The 24,582-nt window shown below is 27.5% G+C and overlaps 8 protein-coding genes and 1 non-coding gene across 9 annotated transcripts; 2 read left to right on the top strand and 7 right to left on the bottom strand.

The window, feature by feature from the left end:
- Window positions 1-72: 72 nt before the first annotated feature.
- Window positions 73-782, bottom strand: VNE69_12031 (reverse transcriptase; the record flags this gene model as incomplete). The annotated part of the gene is made up of 2 exons (XM_065475119.1): window positions 73-366; window positions 399-782. The coding sequence occupies 2 exons, from the start codon at window positions 780-782 to the stop codon at window positions 73-75; spliced, it is 678 nt and encodes a 225-aa protein (XP_065331191.1).
- A 9,609-nt stretch (window positions 783-10,391) lies between these two features.
- VNE69_12030 (uncharacterized protein) lies at window positions 10,392-11,336 on the bottom strand (the record flags this gene model as incomplete). Its single annotated transcript, XM_065475118.1, has 1 exon — window positions 10,392-11,336. One exon carries the CDS (start codon window positions 11,334-11,336, stop codon window positions 10,392-10,394), a length of 945 nt encoding a protein of 314 aa, XP_065331190.1.
- A 2,365-nt stretch (window positions 11,337-13,701) lies between these two features.
- Window positions 13,702-14,106, bottom strand: VNE69_12029 (putative SP-containing protein; the record flags this gene model as incomplete). The annotated part of the gene is made up of 1 exon (XM_065475117.1): window positions 13,702-14,106. The coding sequence occupies one exon, from the start codon at window positions 14,104-14,106 to the stop codon at window positions 13,702-13,704; it is 405 nt and encodes a 134-aa protein (XP_065331189.1).
- A 1,466-nt stretch (window positions 14,107-15,572) lies between these two features.
- Window positions 15,573-16,025, bottom strand: VNE69_12028 (putative SP-containing membrane protein; the record flags this gene model as incomplete). Its single annotated transcript, XM_065475116.1, has 1 exon — window positions 15,573-16,025. One exon carries the CDS (start codon window positions 16,023-16,025, stop codon window positions 15,573-15,575), a length of 453 nt encoding a protein of 150 aa, XP_065331188.1.
- A 2,301-nt stretch (window positions 16,026-18,326) lies between these two features.
- Window positions 18,327-19,673, bottom strand: VNE69_12027 (pumilio domain-containing protein; the record flags this gene model as incomplete). The annotated part of the gene is made up of 1 exon (XM_065475115.1): window positions 18,327-19,673. The coding sequence occupies one exon, from the start codon at window positions 19,671-19,673 to the stop codon at window positions 18,327-18,329; it is 1,347 nt and encodes a 448-aa protein (XP_065331187.1).
- Window positions 19,674-19,707: 34 nt separating this feature from the next.
- On the top strand, window positions 19,708-20,373 carry VNE69_12026 (uncharacterized protein; the record flags this gene model as incomplete). The annotated part of the gene is made up of 1 exon (XM_065475114.1): window positions 19,708-20,373. The coding sequence occupies one exon, from the start codon at window positions 19,708-19,710 to the stop codon at window positions 20,371-20,373; it is 666 nt and encodes a 221-aa protein (XP_065331186.1).
- A 57-nt stretch (window positions 20,374-20,430) lies between these two features.
- On the bottom strand, window positions 20,431-20,502 carry VNE69_12901. The gene has a single exon. It is a non-coding gene; the product is annotated as a tRNA-Arg (tRNA).
- A 242-nt stretch (window positions 20,503-20,744) lies between these two features.
- VNE69_12025 (replication factor C subunit 1 (RFC1)) lies at window positions 20,745-22,487 on the bottom strand (the record flags this gene model as incomplete). The annotated part of the gene is made up of 1 exon (XM_065475113.1): window positions 20,745-22,487. The coding sequence occupies one exon, from the start codon at window positions 22,485-22,487 to the stop codon at window positions 20,745-20,747; it is 1,743 nt and encodes a 580-aa protein (XP_065331185.1).
- A 584-nt stretch (window positions 22,488-23,071) lies between these two features.
- On the top strand, window positions 23,072-24,280 carry VNE69_12024 (RuvB-like helicase 1 (RUVB1); the record flags this gene model as incomplete). The annotated part of the gene is made up of 1 exon (XM_065475112.1): window positions 23,072-24,280. One exon carries the CDS (start codon window positions 23,072-23,074, stop codon window positions 24,278-24,280), a length of 1,209 nt encoding a protein of 402 aa, XP_065331184.1.
- Window positions 24,281-24,582: the final 302 nt, after the last annotated feature.

Raw genomic sequence — 24,582 nt, 5'->3', positions numbered from 1 at the left:
AAAATATTTTTTTTCGGCAAAATTATAATTATAAAAGATTTATTGAGTTAATTTATCATTAAGATTAGATGTTCATAGCACAGCTTTCCCGGTATCGCTCATGGGATTCATCTCTCCACAGACTTTGGTTTCTGTGGAATTATTAATGTTTTCCAACTTCAATTTAGCAGCTTCATTCCCCTTTGCCGACACCACTTCTTTAACAGTCACCATATTCGCTAGTGCGCTTACAGCTCTAGCCACTTCTTCTTCTCCTGCATCCTCCTGATCGTATCCTCGTCGTCGTTCAAAGAGATGGACTCTAGAGTCTTCTTCATCACAATAGACTGGATATATGCTTCCAGGTAGGGTTGGATTTCTAGCTCCCTGATGTACTTTCTGTGATATTTGGTCACCACTCCATCCCATGTCATTACATAAGGAACTATTCTTGTCTGGGATTTATGTATTAGTCCCAGTTCATTTGCAAGAAGGTCATATTTTCTTAGTTTTTCATTCTCAACTATAGTAAGTCGATCCTGGTTGGTTATACCAACTTCAACTATTAAAATTTCTTTCTTCTTCTTGCCAAAAACAAGAATATCAGGCCTATTATGGGAGACCTTTATTTTAGTGGATACTCTCGTATCTACTCTTATTTCAGCACGATCATTTTCTATGATCTCTTGTACTGAGTGTCCACGTATTTTCTTTGTCTTCTTAAACCCATATTTAATACATAGTAAGAGATGAATGCATCTAACTACCTCGTTGTGATTTTTCATATAATCAAAACCCAGCATTCGATCATACTTGGTAGCTAATTGATCCACGGTCTTCCTTTGAGATCCACAATGGGGACATTGTCCCCCTTGTCCACAGAAGATATTTCTATCCTGTAGGAAGCAGTAAATTGCTTCGGATGGCAAAATTATAATATAGATTTTTATAATTATTTTTTAAAATAGTTAATAATCGGTTTTGTCGTAAGAAACCATTACAATAGTTAGTAATAAATGTCGGAAGAAACATAGGAAAAGACTTCAAATTTTATCGTATTTTGATTTAAAGAATATTACAGATGAATATATTTTAATGTTTAAATTCAAAAATGTTTACAACTTCGACGAACTATGTATTTGTCAAATTTAAACTAGCTGTAATTTCATTTTAAACCTTTTTCATAATATAATAATCTTTTTTTAATATAATTATATGCATGGTGGAATGGCGAGATTGTAGCTAAAACTATAGAGTAGAACTAACGATTTGATTTTATTATGGACACATAAATTAGTATACAATGACAAAGGTTCCCAAATACATTGTTAACTAAAATTAATATCATAATAAGATGCATTAATTATAAAAAGCGTTAAGTATTTTTAAAAATATTAAAATGACGGAAGCTTAACTTAGCTAGAAAAGATAATGAATTCACATTTTCTAAAATTTTAACTTAGCTTAGAAATACTATCTAAATTTAGATTTTAAAATATAGTTCAGAAATTTTAAACAGTAATACATTTAGTTATATATGTCTAATGGTTCAATTTATAGACTAATACAAAACAGTCACTATTTCTAAATAAAAAAACATCCGTTTGTATCTGTACTTAAAAAATTTACACAAAAATTATTATCTTTACATGGTGATAGAATAGCACAATTATTAATCTATTTCAATGAATTTTTGAGAGGTGCTGAACAACAATAATTGTAATTTAAATAAATAATAATATTTGCAATATATAGTAGTATAGCTATTGTACAGATCTTGAGAGGAATTGCTAATTAATTAATGTATGTTTTATATGAAACTTATTATAGTAAAATTATTTTGTTTATACTTCACTAATCTTTCTGTTTTGAAAATATTTGCTTATAGAATTGTACTATATATAATTATAATTTTTTTGGGAAAACAATAAATAGGCTCTATAAAATTCTTTTACTTAAAAGTAATGATGAATTTGTAATTAAAACATAAAAAAATACTTTACATTCTTTTGTTCCTTTCGTCTACACAAAAATAAATGATTATAAAATTTCCAACTTAATAATAAAAGAAGTGAATCGAATATTGGGATTTGGAAATAAACCATTTATTATTTAGTATAAGTGCTTAACATAATTGGGGTTTAATATTATTACTGATTATAACATCCCCCCTCCAGACGGTTAGTCTCCTTCAACATACTTTAAATCCCCTACACCCTTAAGATCATAATGCCTTTTTTTCACCAACCTCTTATTCTCTAATCTCACTATATATGAATCCCCTGGACATAGCTCAATCACTCTTCCCATGTCTAAAAATCGACCTTTACTATACTTACTACATCCCTTTAAATTCTCATTCTTGGCAACCCTAACTATCTGGTTCCTTTTGAACTTTTCTCTAAACCAACTTTTAAACTGTTGCGCATACTTTCCCTCTGGACTATTCTCCATACTAACATTTCCTGTATTATCGGTTAAAGCTTCTACCGGCGTGCACTTAATACCAGCATGAAAACTTAAATTATATTTCTCAATAGCTTCATAAACCTTGTTCTCGAATTTTTCTTTTTGGCTCTTTAAAATACTATCTCTTACAGTTCTAATAACTCTTTCTACTCTTCCATTACTTCTGTGCGACTCAACGCTGACCTTTCTATGACTAATATCCAAATTTCTACATAGCTCGGTAACTTTTTCGTTGCAAAACTCTTTACCATTATCCGTAATGATTTCCTCTGGTTTTCTACCCTGTTTACACAAATCCTTGATAAATTCGGCAATTCCAGATGCGTGCTTGCTCTTCAATACTCTGCCCCATAATCTCCTTGTAAAGTAATCAACTGCCAAAACAATAAACGCTTTCTCATCCCTAAATTCTATTAAATCTAAGCCAACCTTCTCTAAATATCTTGTCGTGTTCACTAAATCAGTACCGCCACTCGTTTTTCTATTAAAAATCTGACAAGTCTCGCAATTCTTAAGGACCTTTTCGATCTGATCCTTAATTCCTGGCCAATAATACTGTTTCCTCAACTCATAATATACCGTTGTTCTGCTTCTGTGGCTCAAATTTACATGACAATCCATTATTAATCTCTCTCTGTCTTGTTCCAAAGGCATCTCGCCTTCTCTACCACTATCAAATACCCAGTATTCTTTACCTTCTACAATTTTTACATGCTTATTTCTTTTCCCTTCTTTTTGTCTATCACGGCGTGTTTCATTTCTCTTTTTCTTTGCATCTTTTTCTTTTGTATATACCCTACTTAGCGCATCGGCTACGACCATATTTTCTGGAGTTCTATATTCTATCACGAAATCAAATTCCTGAATCTTCTCGACCCATCTATTAATTCTAGCATTCTTAAAGTCGGGCTTGTTTCTTATTTCGCCCAACGCTTTATGATCAGTTTCTATTCTAAATTTCCTACCTCTTAATTCATATTCAAACTTTTTAACGCCCCAAAAAACTGCGTACATTTCTTTTTCTGATATACCATAATTAACTTCCGTAACGGTAAACTTCTTAGACGCCCACTGTACTGGCACCCATTCTCCTTGATTATTTTTCTGTAACAGTACTGCGCCCATGCCTACATTACTAGCGTCAGTCCTCAACAAAAATTCTTTATCATAGTCTGCTATTTGCAGCTTTCCTAGGCCTTTCAATACTTCTTTTAAATTATTAAACTCGTTTTTCATATCATCCGTCCACTTCCAATTATCATTCTTCCCTTTTAAACTATCTGTCAACCTAACTGTCAATCCAGCGTAATTCTTAATAAAATCTCTGAACCAACCCGTCATTCCGAAAAATCTTCTTACATCTGACACGCATGTTGGTATCGGAAACTCTAGGGCTTCATTTTTCTTTATCTCTGACGGTATTATATCTTCTCCATTTAAAGTGACTCCCAATAATTTAACTTCCCGTTGACAAAACTGAACTTTATTTGCATTCAGCTTCAAATTATTTTCCTTCAGTCTATTTAATACCCTTTTCACTAATTGCTCGTGTTCTCCTATCGTTCGGCTGTACAACACAATATCGTCCATATACACCTCTACTCCTTTGCCTTTCATATCTCTAAAAATCCTATCCATAATTCTCTGCAATATCTGCGGGCTATTCTTATATCCCATAACCATAGAGTTCCATTCATAAACCTTGCCATTAAAATCAAACGCCGTCTTATGTTTATCCTCCTCCTCTATCTCAATACTATAGAAGGCCTCTTTTAAGTCGAAAACCGTCATATATTTTGCACCTTGTGTAGCTCTTACAACATCTCTTATGTTAGACAATCTATACTCGTCCTTTTGTACAATATCGTTCAATGCCATCAAATTACTAACCAGTCTTATCTCACCATTTGGCTTTCTGATTGACCTTATAGGATTCCTCCAACTTGAATTTGACTCTCTTATCACTTTCCTTTTTAATAAATCTTCTAGATGTAGCTCTGTATCTTTTATCAACGCCTGCGGAACCATTTGTCCCTTTTTAAATACCTTCATACCCGCTTCAGTATTAATTTTACATTTTTCCAGTTTACAATATTTTATCTCCTCTTTTCCTAACTTAAAAACCTCTCCAAAACTCTTAGCATACTTATCTAAATTTAATCTGATTCTCTTACTCTCCTCTTTAACGGCATATTCTTTTTGATTTTTCTCAAATTTGACTCTAAGTCCTCTTTTTGATCTTCTAAAATCTCGCTCCTGACTTGACTCTGATTCACTACCTACTTCCATTTTGCAACTGTTATCCTTGTTATTCTTTTTATAATAATTATCTCTATTAATCTTCAGTCTGCATTCAAACACCCTATGCCCTTGTCTATCACAATAGAAGCATCTCGGTACTCTCGATTTTTGTCTTGGTTGTTCTCTACTAATTTCTTCATTTATAGTCCTAGAAATAATTTTTCTCATTTCCTCATATATCTTTTCTTTTTCCTCTACTTCCTTAATCCTTAACAATAGCTTCTTCCTTATTCCTTCAATATTTTCTTCCTTTTTGATATTTCTCACAATAAAATCTTTTAAATCCATCGAAGCCAACTTGAACAGCTCACTCTTCCATTTCACTCTATCTACATCTCTCAAATCCAATTCATACAATATACGCTCTAACTCCTGTAACATCTTTCTGACCACTTGGCCACAGTCCTCTCTTGTGAACTCTTCTTTAGGTATCGCCCCCATATAAGTGCTTAACATAATTGGGGTTTAATATTATTACTGATTATAACATTTAGTAACTTTTTCAATAAAAATTTTATTAAAATTATCGAATCTAATAATTGCCGAACTTTAATCTAAGTATTGTGAGACTTGACACTATAATCGAGCAATGCCTTTCTATTTGTCCCAATTTCCTAAAAAAGATTTTTAATTTTTCATCGATTATTTCTAAAGCATTTCTATCGTCTGCAGACAAATATTTAACACATGTTTTTTCCATATTATGTTTAAATGTTGCAAAATTTTCAACTATTTTAAAATTGTCATGAAAAATTTTTAGTTTGAGAGGTATATTACTATATATTACTATTAATTTTTGACTTGAGTGTTTATATTGCATATTATGCGGAGTCATTCCGCCTATGCAATCAAAGCAATGTTCGTAAAAAGCTACTTGTTTAAGTAAAAAAATATTAAATCTTTCATAATCGGGAATTTTTTGTAAACGTTCTTTGATTTTATTAATAAGAGTGTCTAAACTAATTCTGAAATTGTAGAAAACATTAATTACTAATTTTCTTGCATCATTGAACATTATAAGTTCTTCCGTGGTGTTACTACAACTTATTATCAAATCATATTCTTCAAATTGGTTAAATTCCGATTTCCATTGCTCAATTTTATTTTTTAATTTTTCTATAGCCAAGTTACAATCAATATCCATAGTTTGAATTATTTGATTGTTTTTATTTGGTTTATCTGGCCGTATTATTGGGTGCACACATACACGCTTAACTTTTTGGTTGGCACCATCGTGTGAAAGAATAAAACTTGAACTTTTATGAGATATTTGTAATGTTGCTGAGTCATCAAAAAAGCCCGATAAATTTATTAATCCTTTCCTCTTTTTTATTGGAAGATTTTTTTCATCTGTGTTGATGGTTGTTTCCCTTTTATTTTTTTGTGCTGAAAATGTCGTTTGCAATGAAGTTGATTCATTTTTTGTATTTTTAATTTTTGAACATACAATTAAAAAAATAAATGAAAACATAATGTGGGTATGGAATTTGCGACATTTTAAAAAAACATGAATCAGTTTATTTTATGATCTCGAATTTATTAACTATTGATAGTTTTAGGCATGTCATATAACGAACTTAAATTATATTAGTATATACTAACATTAATCATAAAAAAAAACTTCTGTTGGTCCGGTTTTTTATAAAAATAAATTATGTAAATTAACCAATTCCAAAATATGATTTAATCAATTATAAGCTTACTAAACTAACATAATTAGATTTAATCGGAAAGGAAATTGTATTCAATTCTCTTTTTGTACTGAAAACTCACCAAAGCATATAAATCTTACATTATGTAATTAAATCTGCTTTTTATAAAAGAGTTATAACCTAATTATTTGTTTTTTTTGAAAGAGAAAAAAGAGTTTAAATGAGATAATAATTATAAAAATATCAATTTTATTCTATATCGCTTGTTTTATATATATTGAACAATCTTAAGACCATAACAACGGAATTTGATTTCTTAAACTAAAATAATATTACTGTCGTTTTTGTGAAAATTATTTAACTACGAATAAAAGAAATGTTAATACAACTTTATATTCTGAGTTTTCTAGCATGCATTAATAATCATATCATTTAAAATTATTGTGCAAAATCTTATCGCTATAAATTCTAGATAAAACATTCTACAAACTTAGGACAATAATTATATAAAATCAGCCTGCAAAATTACAGTTGTAGATGTATAGAACATACAGTACCTTATAAAGATAATAATTCTATTGATGTTTTGTTTACGCAATAAGAGGTCTTAACGGCGTCAAATCTTTAATTAAATTTTGTTCTTTGATTTTAGAAAGATGACGTGTAAGTTGCTAATTAATTTAATTTACATGTGTTTTTATTTACAGTGGAAAGAAGCAATAAATCTATAAATAATAAAAGTTAATAATCAACTGTTAAAATAAGTTGCAATACATTTTAGAATAAATTTAAAGTTGTTTGTATATTTTAGACCATAATAATCTTTTCACGAAATATGAGAATTAAAACATTAAAAGAAGCTTATGAAGTTGATTTTAAACTGATAAATATAAAATGTGGGCTAAAAACTACAAATTTTTATTATTTTCTCAAAAATGTTTAAATAACTATATATTTAAACAATATTATTGCTCCTATTTATATTATAATTAAATCAAGCATTACTATGGTTGCATCGTTTTTGTTTGAATTATGTTTTGCTTCTAGAAATTTAATGTTGCTTTTTTTTTCTCCTGCATATATAGGTTTTTTTTTATAAATATATATATATCCATAGTTTTGTATAGAAAATTTACAAACATGGATTTTTCTCAAATAAACAATTTTCATTTTCTAAAATTTCATTAAAAAAATATTCAAGGTATATTTATTTCTCCATTTACATTTAAAAACTTAGTTTTTTTTGTTTTTTAATTAAATTTAAAAAAATAATTTGAGGGGTTTATACCTTTAAAAAGAATTAATTATGAATTTTATTTATAATTAGTATATTATCTTTTGTTCAATCTAAAACCAATTGAAAATACTTTTTTTTGATATGACTTATACAATGAGTCAAAATTTAATCAAAATGATTTTTATGAATGACGTTTTAACTCGTATATGTGTTTTTATATTTTAATTAATATGTTTTTAATCATAATAATATATTACAAGTTTTTATCAAAATGAACTTGTATGTATTATTTATAAATTTAAAATTGAAAAAAATATAAAATTTGGCTAAAAACAGCATTAGTGTAAAAAATGGGGGTCAAAATTTTCAAAAATATTGCCTTTTTTAAAAAAGGAAGGGAATGCTGAGTAAGGAAGAAATTGAAATTTTTTAGGAACGTCTGCTAAACAAGAAATATAAGCATAATTGTTCTATCTGTGGTTGAAATACGACTAAAGTATCTAAAGAAACAGCTTATTTGAGATGCAAGTTTCCAAAATGCAGGCACAGGTTTTCAATTTGGAATGATACTTTATTTTCAAAAGTATGATAAATCATCTTCTTATGTTGAAAATTGTTAATCTGTGTATAATGGGACTTAAAATAGCGCATATTTTTAAAAGATTAGATTGCTATATTCAAATTTTTGTCTTCTTTGGTATGCGATCAGAATTTTTTTTTAAAAAAAAATTCCGACCCCCTAAAAATGGAAAATAGTGACATTAAAATTTCTGATCGCATACCAAAGAAAAGCACGAAAATCAAAATAAAGGCAATGCAAAGGCTTTTCTATGGTATTGACGACTGTTTAAACTCATTACTTGAGTTAGAAGTCTTGAAAGAGCAAAAGACGTGCTTTAAATGCAATGAGATTTCAAATGTTGTATTATATAAGGAGAGAGAGGTTAAAAGAGTGGTATACGGGTGTTCTAATTATAAATACAGTGCTAAAATATCAGTTCACAAAAAAAGCAAGTTACCTTTATATAATTTTTGTGAATTAATATTTTTAATTTTGTGTAGGAGTAGTTACTTTACTTTAGAGGCAAAACTAGGAGTTTCTTCATCGACAGTTTCCGATGCAAAAAAGAATTAGAGAAATTTTTAAAAACAAAATTTCTAAGAGGCTTATTATTGGTGGACCAGGAAAAATTTTTTAAGTTGATAAGTCTGTAATTTGTAGAAGAGGTAAAATAAGAAATCCAACAAGTTGTGATGATAAAATCCTTGATACTGTTTGGATACTAGGTATAGTAGAAGCATCTAATCCTACGAACTTTTACATTACAGTGTTGGATAATAGGAAAGTCGAGTGTTTAACAGTTGCTCCAGAAGGTAAAATAGGCGTTGGTTCGATTTTACATAGTGATGGTCATCCGAGTTATCCAAGTGTAGCACGAAATCTTTGTCTTGAACATAAGGTAGTAAACCATTCTATCGGGTTTAAATCTGCAGATGGTACTCATACCAATAACATTGAGAATGTATGGTCGCAGCTAAAATCTGAAATGACCAAAGAACATGGAGTTAAGCGTAATGAAATTGATTCATGGCTCAATGAATTTATATTTAGGAAAAGTTTTTGTAGGGGGGACAATTTAGAAGAGTTTTACGACTGTAATGTTGATTTATTATATAATTTACATAATTAAATAAATTTATAGTATTTTTTAACGTTTTTTTCATATTTTTTTCCTTTACAAGGGGGGGGGTCTTGGTGTCCGATCGCATATCAAAGAAGAACCCAAAATTAACTTATACACTTGAGAAATTATTAAAATTAAAAATTTATGAGAAATATTTAAATAAGACAAAACAAATAGGAGACGAAAATATTATAGTAAAGATCGATGAAAGCAAAATAGGTAAAATAAATACCGCGGGGGGGGGGGAGATTGGTTAAGGGGGTTGGTGTTTCGGGATGGTAGAAAGAACAGTAAAAAAAAGAAAATCTTTGTAATAATAAATAAAAGAAAAAAGTATAGATTCTTTCAATATTATATAAGCATGTAAATTTCAAGCCCATCATCCATTCTGATATGTACAATGCATATATAAACTTTAAAAAGCCATTATGCGGACCATAGAGCTGTAAATCACAGTCAAACATTTAGAAATAATGAAACAGGTGTCCATATAAACCCATCGAAGGGAACTGGAGGTCTTTAAACCCCTCTATACCCAATAGGTGTAGAACATATGAACTTTCTGAAATCTTTTAAACTTTGTATATAATTTAAAGAAATAAGAGTCAAGATGCCTTTGAAGCATTATTAAAATTATGTTTTTGATATATTTTACTTATTTTAATGTTTATTTAATTACATTAAATATCTTAATTAAATTTTATTTTTTTTCTGAAGTTTTCTCTTCCCTTCCTTTTTTAAAAATAGGGGAAATTTTTTAAAATTATACCCCTCCCCCATTTTTTACACTAATGCTGTTTTTAGCCATAAATTTATATGATAGCTGAAATATATTGATACGATCTTAAAAGTAATTTACGCATGCAATGTAATTTCATAGTAAAACAATTGATTCTGTTAATTATATTAAAAGCCAATTCCAATTTTTTAACTCTTAAAACATTCAAACAATCTAAATCAATTACACTTAGCTGTAAAATATAAAATAAACTTAATACTCACTTGTTTTGGAAACGTCATATGCAAATTTAAAAACTAAACGTTTATTTTACAGTTCAGATAGATATTTTAAATTTGTTTATTAATGAGTTTTTCTAAACTTTCTATTATAGCGTTGTTTTTTTCGTTCATTTTGTTTAAATTGTAAAATAATCGTTTTAATCTTTTTAATAATTCGCTTAATCCTTCTTTTATTTTAATATTATTCATATTCTGTACTTCTAAAACAAGTATAAAATCTTTAAAATTTTTTACTATTTCGAACTCATCTCTAAAAATCTTCATTCTAACAGGTAGATTGCTGTATAAGTTTATAAGTTTACAAACGTCGTACTTATAACTAAGTCTTCTCTGCAATAAATTCTTTAAATATTCAAAGCTTTTCTCGAAAAATATCAATTGATCATTTAACAAAGCGTGTGAATTTCCATAATTAGCAGAGTTTTGAACTGCTTCCTTGAGTGTGTAGAAATGTAAATATATGGCAGAGAAAAAAGGATTAAACTTTTTATAAATTCCCATTTTGGCCTTTTTAAATCTTTTATGTTCAGCTGTAAATTGACCATTAAGAATAATTTTTTTAATTTCGAATTTATTATCTTCCAAGTTCCAAGAAAGAATTTTCTGATTTAGTTTTTCCAATAACAATTTATAATCGGCACTTTTATCTTCAGGTATCCTTTGTTCTGTGACTTTATTATAGTCTGTACAAGTATTCTGTTCTCTGCCGTCGCTCTGTTCATTAGATACTTCTCTAAAACATTTAATGGTCGAAAGAATGTTTTCTGTCTTTCTAATATATGGTTTTACTGTATTTATGATGGATGTATGTTGTTTTATTTCGATTATATTTGTTTTTCTTTTCTTTAATGGAAGATGTAAATCTTCTTTAGATCGACAAAATATTAAATTTGGTCTTTTATTTTGTATTAATTCTTTTATTGAACTTGAACCCGTTTCACTTGTTTTATTAATAAAAAGAGAACAAAATAATACACAAATGGAATGAAACATAAAAAGGGTGCATAATATTCAAATGGCGTCCTATGTTTACGTATTCAAAACAACGATTTTGAACTTTACGTTATATATTTGTAATTCTGTTAATAATTAATTATTAAAACTTAACAGTTATTTAATCTAAATATAATTTAATTAATTTATGAAAAAAAGTGTCGCGTAAAAATAATAGAAGAGGGTTAACATTTCATACAATATGAACTAATAAATGGACAATAAAAATATGTTTTTAATTACATGATCAATTATACGTTATAATACGTACAACTTTCGCAATATATGAACAATCTTTACATCAAAATTTATCAGTTGTTTTTTTATATTCTTGTGTTATAGAAGAGGCTCTAGATTTATTATTCATATTTTCGAATGTTTAATTATGAAATTTGTGTAATTACGTATTTTTTTCCTCACTTCAGTTTTTTAAGAATAAAAGAAGTCTTTTTCGAGAAGTGTATATATAAGTGTCAATCTGGTAAAGATTTAAGAATATCATCAATAAAAATACTCTGTATAATATTCTTGAATAAGTAGTATTTCATTGGCAACATGCATTTTTAAATTGTGTAGAATTGCTTTTGTTAAATTTCTGCAGGCAACTAGATCAAAAAATCAGTTAACCCCCAAACATATTATTATTAAATCAATATGATAAATTTTTTTTTAAGTTATTGTTTTGTTTGTTTTCTTCAGTTAACCTCCACTGCCGCGCACTCTATCTGGTCACACCTCCTTGGTCACCTCGACCATGTTCCTGGCTCCAGATCCTTTTTCTACGAGTCCCTCCGGTTTTTAAGAAAGTTGCTTTCTTGTGTCTTATTTATAACTCTCATTTGGATGCAAGCTTCGGTACTGGTCGATGGGCCGATAACATTAACATCAATGCTGTTTAAATAAATATACAGGTTTAATTTAGAATACCGAAAATATTGATAAAAGATGTAAATTGACATTCCATTGTAACAATTATATAAATCCATTTGACAACAGATGTTTAAACCAATAATATATAAACATCTTGCAGTTGTGTAAAAAATGATTGACAATAATTCTGGTATTCAGTCTTTCGATTTTATGGAAAATTATACAGTGCACAATAATCTCGAATCACCCGTTTTTAATCATATTACTAAAATAACTATCTTTAAATTTACATAAAAGGCACAAATTATTACAATAATACAAATCATGCAACAAAGTCGGCAGATTTTTACTTTACTATATGTAAAATATACGATTAATATTACATTTAAGTGTTTAATACGAAATTGTGATATTTATGAAGGAAATCTTATTTTTTTGTAAAAATATTGATTACTTTGTTTCAAAAGGTGTCTTTTGTAATCTTTTTATTTTCAACCTACAGGTACGTTTGCTTTTATATTGGGTAACAATTCATTTTGATAACCTGCATTGTTGTTTTGTTCTCCGTTTCTGCTCATCTTAAAATTTCATTCTAATTGTAAAATTCGATATTTTCGAACAATTCTGCGCATGATAAAAAACATATGAAATATTTAAAAAGTTGATGTAGTCCTTTTCGCCGCCTCAAAATCAACATTTGGTTCTAAAAATTGGTAAATAATACAGATACTGAGGTTTACGACATTTTGATTGCTTACCTGATATGTGACCAGTGCCCGTTCAAGCTTCTGTTAATGTAAACGAAATGTTTAGTGTTTTAAATCGATATTTATATAACATGTATAATATTTTAATGTCTTTCTTATGATATTTAAGGTAAAATACTTGTGTCACAATATGCTATTTATCGCAAAGACCCACAGTTACTAAAATTTTTACACATTTGACAATTTAACTTCGATTTTAAGCAGCAAAATTGTAATTTTCTTCTGGTCTTTGTATTCATCATTGTTTTATTAAAAGTGACTAATTTATATTTTTTTCCTAATACTTTGTCTTTCAAATATTTTTATTTCTCAGATAATTATTTTACTATCTAGATATTCTAAATTAACTCTTTAAACACTTTTAAGATTATTAATATAGCAAAACATTTCTCTGCGCAATGTTAAATATTACACTTAAAAATCCATAATTTAAATTAAATTTTCTTTATTATTTTGACTAAAAATAGATAATCTATTAGCAAATTCTAAAGTTTTTATAATAACTCAGGCTTCTTTGGTTTTGGTGTCTATAAAAAGCTAGACACTTACATAAAACTTTTGATTTGGGTAAAATTGGAATGCGATGACGCAAGATGTTCTATTGATGTATGTTTAAAGTGCAATTAAAACACTGCAAAAATCCAAAATAAAAATTTTATATAAATTAATACTGGATAATAAAAATACTTTAAAAGCCCAATAAAACAGACAAATAGAAAATAAGATATTTAATTTCTTATTTTGAGATGAGAATTATTATCAAAGATCCTAATGGGATATATTTGATTAATGAATGTCATCTTATCAATTAGTTTTAAAAATAACCCAACTAAATATGGCAAAATAAGAGACAAATTATCAATGTGCCGTTCTAACTTTTTATAGACTGATATTATAACGGACCATGGAATTCCAATAAAATTATAAGTCCAATCTTTAACTGCTGTTAGTATCTTTATGGTAGATTTGTCACTTGTTTTACTTTTTAATTTTTCCACGGTGTTGTCTGCGTAAATTACTGTCACTTCAAGGTTGTTATCCTTGACATAAATTCTTAATTCTTTAACGCCAATAAGATTCATGTTATCAAGTAGTTTACTACTTGTTGTCTCAGTGGTCGGATTATCAAACATCTTCTCGATGAATGCGAAGAAAATTATTGAGGAAATTGCGAAATACATTTTTGTTTTGATCTATATTTTGTTTTTATATCCATTATGAAACAACAAACAACAAAGAGAAAAGCATACAAACAATACAAAGGGGGTTTTTAGTTATATGGTTGATTTATTGATTATAACTAATTTTTTTTCGATCTTTTTTAGCTTTTGTTTTAAGTATTTGAACATAGAATAAATATGTCAGAGTATTCATTTTATTGTAAAATTGCATTTTTGTAATTTTATATCATGATAAAAAACCTGATATTTTTTCAATTTATCAAAGATGATAAGATTTTATGTTAAACTGATATTTTTGACACTTATAAAGTTAAATCAATTTTTTAATATATTGATTATGTTTTTATATCATATGTGAGAGGAACACATAAAAAACAAAATTACCCCCGTTTTTTAATATTTTGACTAATATATTACAATGATAAATAAGAAATTAAATAATGTACAAGCAAACCTTTTTTATTTATTAAAGCTGTTCATGTAATTAATAATCGAATATTAGTGCAAAAAAATATAAAATATTTATTTTTAATTAAAAAGATGATAATATTTTTCTTAAAGCAAAAATAACCCTTCTTTGAAAACAAACATAGAGGGAAGCTTTAAAGTAGAGTTAGTGTTAGATGTTTTAAATTGTAACTCCTGAATTATATAAATGGAATTTTTTAAATCGTTACTCAAGTTTTATATCATAAAAAAATAACTATGACTGATGTATAATTCACCACCATTAAATAAAAAAAATTAATTTTATCCTCTAGTCCCGAAGCATAAAAGTCATGTCCGAAAAATGCGTAAAATATAAATAAAAAAAACTTATGAACGGATCGTTAATTTATATTTGGATTAGAATTGTCCGTTACAATGCTATGTCTAATGTATCAAAGGCTTTCAGTGTGTTTTCAACCTACCTAAAAAATTCTCAATTTTTAAAACGTTAATGCTCTTATTTTTTACAAAATTACTTATTTTTTTGACAAAAGAACGAAACTACAAGTCATTTTTTACATCGTAAATTCTTATATTGTATTATATAAAAAAGTTATTTATTTACGACAATAAGCTTCATTATCTTATAAGACACCCAATTTTAAAATGCACAAAAATTCCTTTTAGGTAGATTTGGTAAGTATATTTATAAATAGAGGTTTAATGCTCCACTTTTCACAGATAATGTTATTTAGCTTCTTACTAAAAAACGAGGTCTAATATAAAATTGATTGAAATAACACATATAAATAGCCAAGGTTATCTGAGTCGATGGTGTTTTGTGTTTTTTAAATATAAAAAAGAGATGTATTGATTATATATGTTTAAAGTGCGATTAAAACACTACAAAAGTCCAAATCAATTTTTTATAAAAATGGATACGAAATAAAATAACACTGCAGTGCTAGATTAAGAGGAAAAAAAGATATTTAATTTCTTATTTTGAGATGAGAATTGCTATTAGTAACTTTTTTATAATTTTCCCCATTCTTAATTGTCATTTTATCGATTATTTGTAACAATAAGCCTATTATAGATGGCAAGATAAAAGATATTAAATCAATGTGCCGTTTTAACTTTTTACAGACTGTTATTATAACGGACCATGGATTTCCCAAAGAATTATAAGTCCAATCTTTAACGGCTGTTGTTAATTTAATCGTCGGCTTAACACTTGTTTTACTTTTCAATTTTCTCACAGTTTCGTCTACGTACTTCGCTGTTACTTCGAGATTGTTATCCTTGACAGTCATTCTTAATTCTTTACCGCCAATAAGATTCATGTTATCAAGTAGTTCACTAATTGTTGTCTCGGGAATCGAAGTATCAAACATTTTCTCGATGAATGCGAAGAGAATTATAATAGAAATTGCGAAATACATTTTTGTTTTGATATAAAATTTTTTTATTCCCATTATGAAACAACAAACAATAAAGAATTAAGCATACAAACAATTAAAAGAGTCTTTTATTTTATAATTGATTACCACTAATTTTTTTTTGAAATATCTAGCCTATGTTTTTAAGTTTTTCACTAAAAAGTAATATTGAAAAAGCATTCTATTTTGTAATTAAATTATATTTTTGTAATTTTATATCATGATTGAAAAATCTGATATTTTTTTAATTCATCAAAAATGATAAGATTTTACGTTAAATTGATATTTGTGACATTTGTAACGTCTAATCAATAATTTGATCGTAGTCTTTTAATGTTTTTTAACTATTTGTGGGAAGGACAACATTATAAACAAAAAAGACTCATTTTGACTAATAAATTACAATGATAAATCATACATAGGTGATTTAATTTAAGTCTATGAAAAACAATGACACTCTTTTATTATAAAGTGACTTTTAATGTAGAAAATAAAGTAAAAAAACACCCTTGTCAAAAATACATATTATATTGAGAAAAATTAATTATTTTCGTTATATTGAAAGTACAAAATGTGGACTATTTTGAGGTTTAAATCATGTTAAAGTGTTGTCTAAGAGTAAAAAACTATTTTATAATTTTAACACCGAGGCACAATGAAAGTGATTTTATTATTTAGAAATCTAGTATACTGCGATTAGATAGAAGGAAGGCAATTGACGAAGCAGCAGTTCTAAACCATATACAAATTTACGATTTTATAAATTGCTTTGAATTATTAACATTTAAATCCAAAAATATCTATAAAACCGTCCTTAAGTTCAATAAATTATTAATTTGTGCCTGGAATATTTACCATAATGAATACTATATCTAGTCTTAAATTTATTATTTAATCTTGATATTTGAACATATACTTAATCTTATAAGGATTTAAACATTTTATAAAAAAAACTTCAGTTATATATACGTCATATGAGACTCATAAGAAGTACTTAATTTAAGATGAATATTTTTACTTCTGTAAATATTACATAAAAAATCATTAAAAAAAATACATGTCTAATTAGAGACACTCTCTCTTGAAGCCTTGCCTCAATCTCCTATCAAAGGTCAAAAAGATATCTTTAAGTGCTTTTCTTGAGGTTCCATGAGTTGGGTATGATGTTTTATTCATAAAGTTTTATACGCGTTATAAAAAGCACATAAAATGCTTTAATTATCGCTTTTTGGATATATAATCACGTATTCGTAACTATTTAATATGTTTGTTAAAGTTCAACACGCAATAATCAAGAGATATTAAAAAAAACTAATTTTTTTTGCAGCCTCTGGTCGCAAGTATGAAAATGTTTTTTGCTTAATATATAACTAGAAGTTTAAAATTTACATTTGTATTAATTTTAATCTAGTATTTATATTCTTTAAATTTTTTTAATGCGCAAAATAATAAAAAATATTTTGCATTTATGGCATAAATAGAGTCGTTTGAGAATAAAACAAAAATGAATCAAGTTTCAAACTAGCAATATGTTAGAATATCGATGAAAATCTACTAAAAACAACAATGAAATGTACGATACACAGATAATATTATAAATTGGACAATATAATATATACATAGCTATAAATTTACATATAAAAAAGACATTTGATATAATATTTCAATATAGTTCTATATTCTTCTACTTACCGAATATTGAGTCTAATTTTTGTATGTTTCGCCTGTTAACTGTTCAAATTTAACCTAGACAAATTTTTCTTGTGTTTCAGGTTATAGTGTCTTTATCGATGAAAAAAGATTTATAATGCTTTGAAAACTGAAAATAATTTTAATAAATTGAAGAGATTGTAGAAGTTACACAGACACAAGATTTATGATAACATAGCTAGATATTTTTAAATTACTAAATGTAGGTACTGTTAAAATTGCACGAGATTTTTTAGATACTATTTAATAATTAATTAGCAAAGTTCTCAGCCTTATTTTACCTACCTTGACACGATTTATTAAAAATATTCAAAATCAACCTACTTATATAAATATGATGGATATATTTTTTTTCAACGAGATACCAAGTTGTAAGCTACCTAAAAGATTAAAAATGAACCATGAGAGATTATAAATTCAATAGAAGGTGTATAATCATCATAAGTATGATTTTACCTTATTATTATTTTAAGTACACGCGAGTCTCTTCTGTATAAGTTGATAGTTCATAAAGATATTTATTGACAAGTCTCATACAAATTGAGTCTTATATTATCAAATATAATAATATAATAATAAAATGAAGTTTTTTATTTATTTCATTAGTTTATATTTTATCATCTTCTTTCTTAATTTCTCACTGTTCTCATTTGTATCTTCTTCTTCTTTTAAATATTTCTTCGTTATTTCTTTAATTTCGTCATCTTTTTTACTAAAAAAATACACCAAAATCCACGTAAATGATCCCGTAAATATTTTTATATTCTCGCTTATTATTTCTTTATATTTTTCTATTAAATATTTTTTATCAATATTGATCATTTCTTTACTTCTTAGTTGGTTGAATAAAGTCGGGTAATATTTCTTCTCCTGGTTGAAAATGTAGATAAGTGGTAGAATACTCACTTCATTTATGAATATTTCTTTATATTTCTCTGTATACAAGTCTATTATTGTTTCTATATTTGTATTTAGTTCTAATATTTTCAGTATGTAAATTACCCCGTACTCGTCATTGACCACATTCACGAAGTCGCTGCTTAAGATTCTTAAAATGTCTGCTGTTCTTTCTTTATTGAGGATTAGAAGCGCAGCTTCTAATCCTTTAAAAGATTTAATAAGAAGATTCATTTGTTTATTCCTCAAGAAGAGGCTGAAGATAAATTCGCCCTCGTCTTTATTCTTTTTTAAATATTCGTGGAGGATGTGGTGTGTCAGTTCGTATTTCCAGAGTCTTTTACTGGATAATTTCTTAATTATTTCTTTGTCTTCTTCTTGTAATATTTTATTTATCATTTCATTTCCCGTTTTTCTGTTACACATCTTGTAGATCTCATTCAGGACATACACCCCATTTCTGTTACTTATGAGACATTTCGCTTCTTCTATTAGTCTTCTACTAATAGCTACTAAGTTCTTCGTGGTGTCTTTGGCCAAGGTGACTGGGAATTGTTTAGAGTACTCGTGGCTGCTTATATTTGTAATATTCTCTAGTGTATGTTGTAATATGTCATATTTACTCTGATTACTTCCTTTATTATACATTATATTTATCTTATTGTAATTGCTTTTCTGTCTTATGAGATTTACGAAATTGTCTTTTATGTCTAGCCAAGCCAGTTCGATTTTCTGTTCTAAGTTCTTTTTATCGTAATCTGAATTCTTTAATAATATTTGTATATCTTCAAAGAAGTCTTCTTTCTTATCATTTCTAATCTTTTTATTAGTAGTATCTTCACTTAATTTAGTACAGCCATCTTTTTTGTCTTTTTTGTCTTTTTTGTCTTTTTTAACTTCTTTGATCTTTTTGATCTGATCTTCTTTTTGCTTAGTACAGTCATCTTTCTTATCATTTCTAATCTTTTTAATTTGATCTTCTTTTCGCTTAGTACTGTCTCCTTTTCGTTTATTAGTTCTCATTTCTCCTTTTATGCTAGTCATTTTGGGCTTAAATATTTCTATAAATAAGTAATTCATGCTGCAAAATAAAATTTCGCATAAATTACAATACGAGACATTGACAAATGAAGAGAAAAATGTCTTAAGAAAATCGTGTATAAAATATGTCACTAAGTATGATGACTGGGAGGAATTGTGTACATGTGAATATTTTAAGATATTTAAGTATTTCCAGAGTACAGAAATAACTGACAGTCTGATAGACTTAATGGAATATTTAGAAACATGTGAAGAAAATGAGAATAGAGATGATACAGTAGAAACATTAATAAAGGCTATAAGGAATAATATAAAAATACCGTATAATGAATATAATACAGGAATATTAACAAAGACATTAAGAGAATATCTGAAATATTACTTTGGATATTTTATAGAAGATGAAATATTAATTTTACTAATAAAAACATACATAAATGAAAGCGAGTATCAACAAATAGATCTTAACAATCATACAAAAGATATAACAAAAGAAGACATAATAAAAAGGATACCATTTATGATAAAACAAGAGTACAGGATATTTTTTATAAAACTGCGTAATATAAAAATGAAGAATCTTGGGAAATATATAATAAAAACCAGGAACAGAGAAATAAACTTAGACGAAGGATTACAAGACAGAATATTGGAAGAAATAATGAAAACAGAATATGACGAATTTGAAGCAAATTTATTTTAAAAATTATCATTTAAATTTATTTTTAAAATTTGATGCAAATTAATTTTAAAATTTTTTCGTTCGCGATGGGATTCGAACCCACAATCTTGGCTTTAGGAGAGCCACGCCTTACCATTGGGCCACGCGAACTTAAAAAAGTGAAATTTTGAAAAAATAAGTAGAGAAAATCTTAAATAAATTTGAAATATAAAATAAGGTAGAGAAATACCAAAATAAATTGAATTAAAATAATTTAAGAATTATAAGAAAACATATAATAGATCATAATAAAATATAATATAAAACACTATACTATAAAATAAAATAATATAAAACAATATACTATAAAATAAAATATTATTGATACATTAGTAATATATTTTTATTTCTGCTTAATATTCTTCATTTGATTCCTCGTTTACCTCTTTGGCTTTCTTGACTTCTTCATTATTATAAGGGAGCTGTCTCCTTAATTTATTATATTGTCTTGTAAAATCAGACTTTGTCTTAGTTTTGATTTGTTTGTACAATACCTGTCCGTCTGTTACTATCTCTGATAAATTAATCATATCTTCCTTGACTAAATCATATTCTACTACTAGATCTAAGGCTTCTTTAACTTTATCTTTCTTCAAGGAAGAGATAAAATTTGTAAATAATAAATTAGACTCGTAAAGTCTGAAGGACTCTAAGCCTGTTTGAATTTTCCTGAATGTGTGTAGACACAAATCTTTTAGATTTCTTTTATATTTCAAATATCTCGAATTTTGTCCTAACCACCCTGGGAAATCAATGCGCTTAGACAGGGTCTTGTTTCTTGTAGGCAAAGCTACAGTGAAAAATCCATGGAGTGGAGCGAGACTCCACTCTTGTGTACTGCCTCGTATTAATTTCTCGACTACGTCTCCATTAGAAATAGAATCTGCTGATTCTAAGAAATCTTTCATATTTCTAAAATTCATCTTCATATAATTCTCAGATATAAATAAAGGAACCAAGGAATAATCCTCAAAATATAAATTTGTCTTTTCATTTATAGATTTCTTATGGAAACATTCTTGCGCTATATCGAAAATATTCTTTAGAATAGTTTTCTTAGTTAAATCTAAGGCTTCTGTAAGCTTGATTTTATCATTAAGGCATATTCTCTGTATGGAATTTAGAATGTATCTTATGTCTCCATGACTTACTAAGACAATCTCATTCAGAATATTATCTCCTATGACCTTATTTTCTCTCTTTAAAATATCTTTTATTCTTGGTAAAATCTGCCTAGCATCAAGTCGCCTGAATTTCAAATCCAGACAATTATTCGCTAGGGTCCTGATTTTTAGATTATTTCTATCATTACAAATACAAACAAAGGGTATCTCACTATTCTTAATAAGTGTATTAAGCTCTAATAGGCCTCCTCTGTCACTCGTCATCCCGTCTACTTCGTCCATAAGAATAACTTTCTTCTGTAATTTCATATTCTTAGAAATTCCTTTAGTATTTGTCAACCCTTTAAGTTTTTTAAGTAGTAAATTTTTATTACGAACATCACTCGCATTGAATTCTATTAATTTCAGGCCTAGTTCTTTACATAAAACATGGACTGCTGTAGTTTTCCCTACTCCAGGAGATCCACTAAGAAGTGCCCCTTTGTAATTACTCTTTCCTTTTAAGAAATCTTCAAGACTAGACAAGACAGTCTGATTCCCCACTATCTCTGATCTCTTCTTGGGTCTGTATTTTTCAGACCACATTTCCTGGAATTTAGAAGGCTTCGTTGGTTTGTTCTCACCGAAGGTGTCGAACACGCTAGTCTCATCAAAATCAGAACTAATCTGATTTTCTTCTATTACCATTCCACCATAATGTTCATTAATATCTATTGACTTATCATAAGCCTTTTCTCCTTCTTCCAGATTTTTAGTAAATTCCTTTTCATAAATAATTTGTATACCCAGTTCTCTTGCTTTTTTCAATTTCAAAGGACCAGGATCTGCTCCTACAATTAAGAAGTCAGTTTTCCCACTTGGTGCGGTTGTAACTCTCCCACCTAAGAGGATGACTTTTGATTTTGCATATTCCCTGTCCATAGTCAATTCACCAGTGAATACAAATGTTTTTCCTTTGAAAAAGTTTTCCATAAGATAACGGTAAAAATATTTCGAAATATTTTTTTTTAAAATTATGCAAAATGAATTTTATTTATACTTTTTTTTCAGAAAATGATCATGGACCGTTCTATTTGTGCATAAATTGTTTTAAGTCAATAAATGAGAATTAAAATTTACAAATCAATGAAAATTTATTTTTTATAACTGTTACCAGAAGGAGAGCTGGTTATTGAAGAAGGCTCTTTATTAGAAGAAGAACTATATTTATTTGGCATATTTAGTCTATTTAAGATTTCTTAAATAGTTTTAGTTTCGGATCTGAAACCTAGATGGTTTCAGATCATTATCAACTGTTTCATCTTTCAGTTTTAGTCTGATTATTGGCGTGTGCAACACAGCCGGTAACAATAACTTACATAATTTCTGTTATTATTACATTTAACATATAACTTTTCTTCTTATTTCAAATATAATTTTTCGATTTAAAATAAATCTTTTCTATATCAAATATAACTTTTCATTTAGTTTTTATTTTTAAATTAGTTTTATTATTCACTTACAATATTACTTTCATCTTTTAAGATAGAAAATTAATATCATTTTTAACCCATTAAATGTTTTCTAACCGAAGTAAAGGAATTCACAATCATATTGGGAGTTTAGGAATAAATGAAACTATAGAAGTTGAAGATTCGACTTTTCCTTTAATTGGTCAAGATGATTCCAGATTGGCTTGTAGTATAATTGTCGATATTGTGCGTACCAATAAATTTGGCGGCAAATGTTTCATTTTAAGCGGGCCAAGTGGAAGTGGCAAGACAGCCTTGACAGTCGCCATGTCTAAAGAATTAGGCACTAAAATCCCATTTGTAAGTATTTCGGGACATGAAGTTTATTCGTCAGAAGTTAAGAAATCTGAAGTTTTAGAAAGTTTACTAAGAAAAGCTGTCTTGGTTAGAATGAAAGAATTTAAGAATGTTTATGAAGGAGAAGTCGTGTCTATAAGAGATTCTGTTTTAGATCTCAGATCTCTGAAAGGTACTAAAACTCTGAGATTGTCTAAAGATTTAGTAGACCAGATGAAGTTTCAAGATATAAAAGTCGGCGACGTGATACACGTAGACTCGTCTTCAGGAATATTAAAAAGAATGGGACGAGGCGAGTCTCATTTAAATGATTATGATTTAGAAGCAGAGAAATATGTCCCATTACCCAAAAATGAAATATATAAAAAAAAGGAGTTTGTCCATGAGACAACTTTACACAGTCTAGATATTTCAAATATAAACCCAACTGGCCAAGATGTCTTGTCTCTTGTCAACCAAGTAGTAAAATATAAGAAAAGTGAGATCACTTCAAAATTAAGGAAAGATGTTGACAATTTGATAGAATTATACGATACAGAAATCGTCTATGGCATTTTACTCATAGAAGAAGCTCATATGTTAGATTTAGAAAGTTTTACTTACCTAAGTAAAGCCATGGATTCTGAAAAATGTCCAGTAATAATTTTGACTACAAATATAACAGAAGGAGAAATTAGAGGAACTGCTCTTGGGCCCTTGGGAATCCCAAGAAACTTCTTGAAGAAATGTCTTGTTCTTCCTATACAGAAAAATGATAAAGAAGACGAAATATTAAAATGTAGAGTGGAAAAAGAAAATATTAAAATTGACGAACAAGGATTTAAAAAACTAGTGGAAATTTCTAGTAAATTTGGACTTGTTTATTCAATAAATTTATTAAAAATGATGAAGAATATAAAAAGGGAAGTAACACAAGAAGATGTCAATGAATTTAGTCTTATGTTCAAAAATAAATAAACTCTTTATATAATATTTTATTTATAAAATGCATTTCATGAGTGGATATTTGTTTAGTAAGTGCAATACTTATTTATAAAGTGCACTAGTTGAATTTCTCTCTTCATTCTTTACAGCCTTTTAAAAATATAAAAAAAATGTAAAAAACTTCAAAAACATTTTAAAAATGTTTTTTTTGTGTTTTTAATAAATTTAACATAGTTTAGAACTTTTTATTTCTTCAAAAATGTTTTTTTTACATTTTGGTTTTTTTTACATTTTGGTTTTTTTTACATTTTGGTTTTTTTTAAATCTTAAAATTT

Source organism: Vairimorpha necatrix, chromosome 12 (assembly GCF_036630325.1).
Source record: "Vairimorpha necatrix chromosome 12, complete sequence".
NCBI lineage: Eukaryota > Fungi > Microsporidia > Nosematidae > Vairimorpha > Vairimorpha necatrix.
Note: the sequence above shows the minus strand (reverse complement) of the source record. Positions and strands in the feature narration are given on the sequence as shown.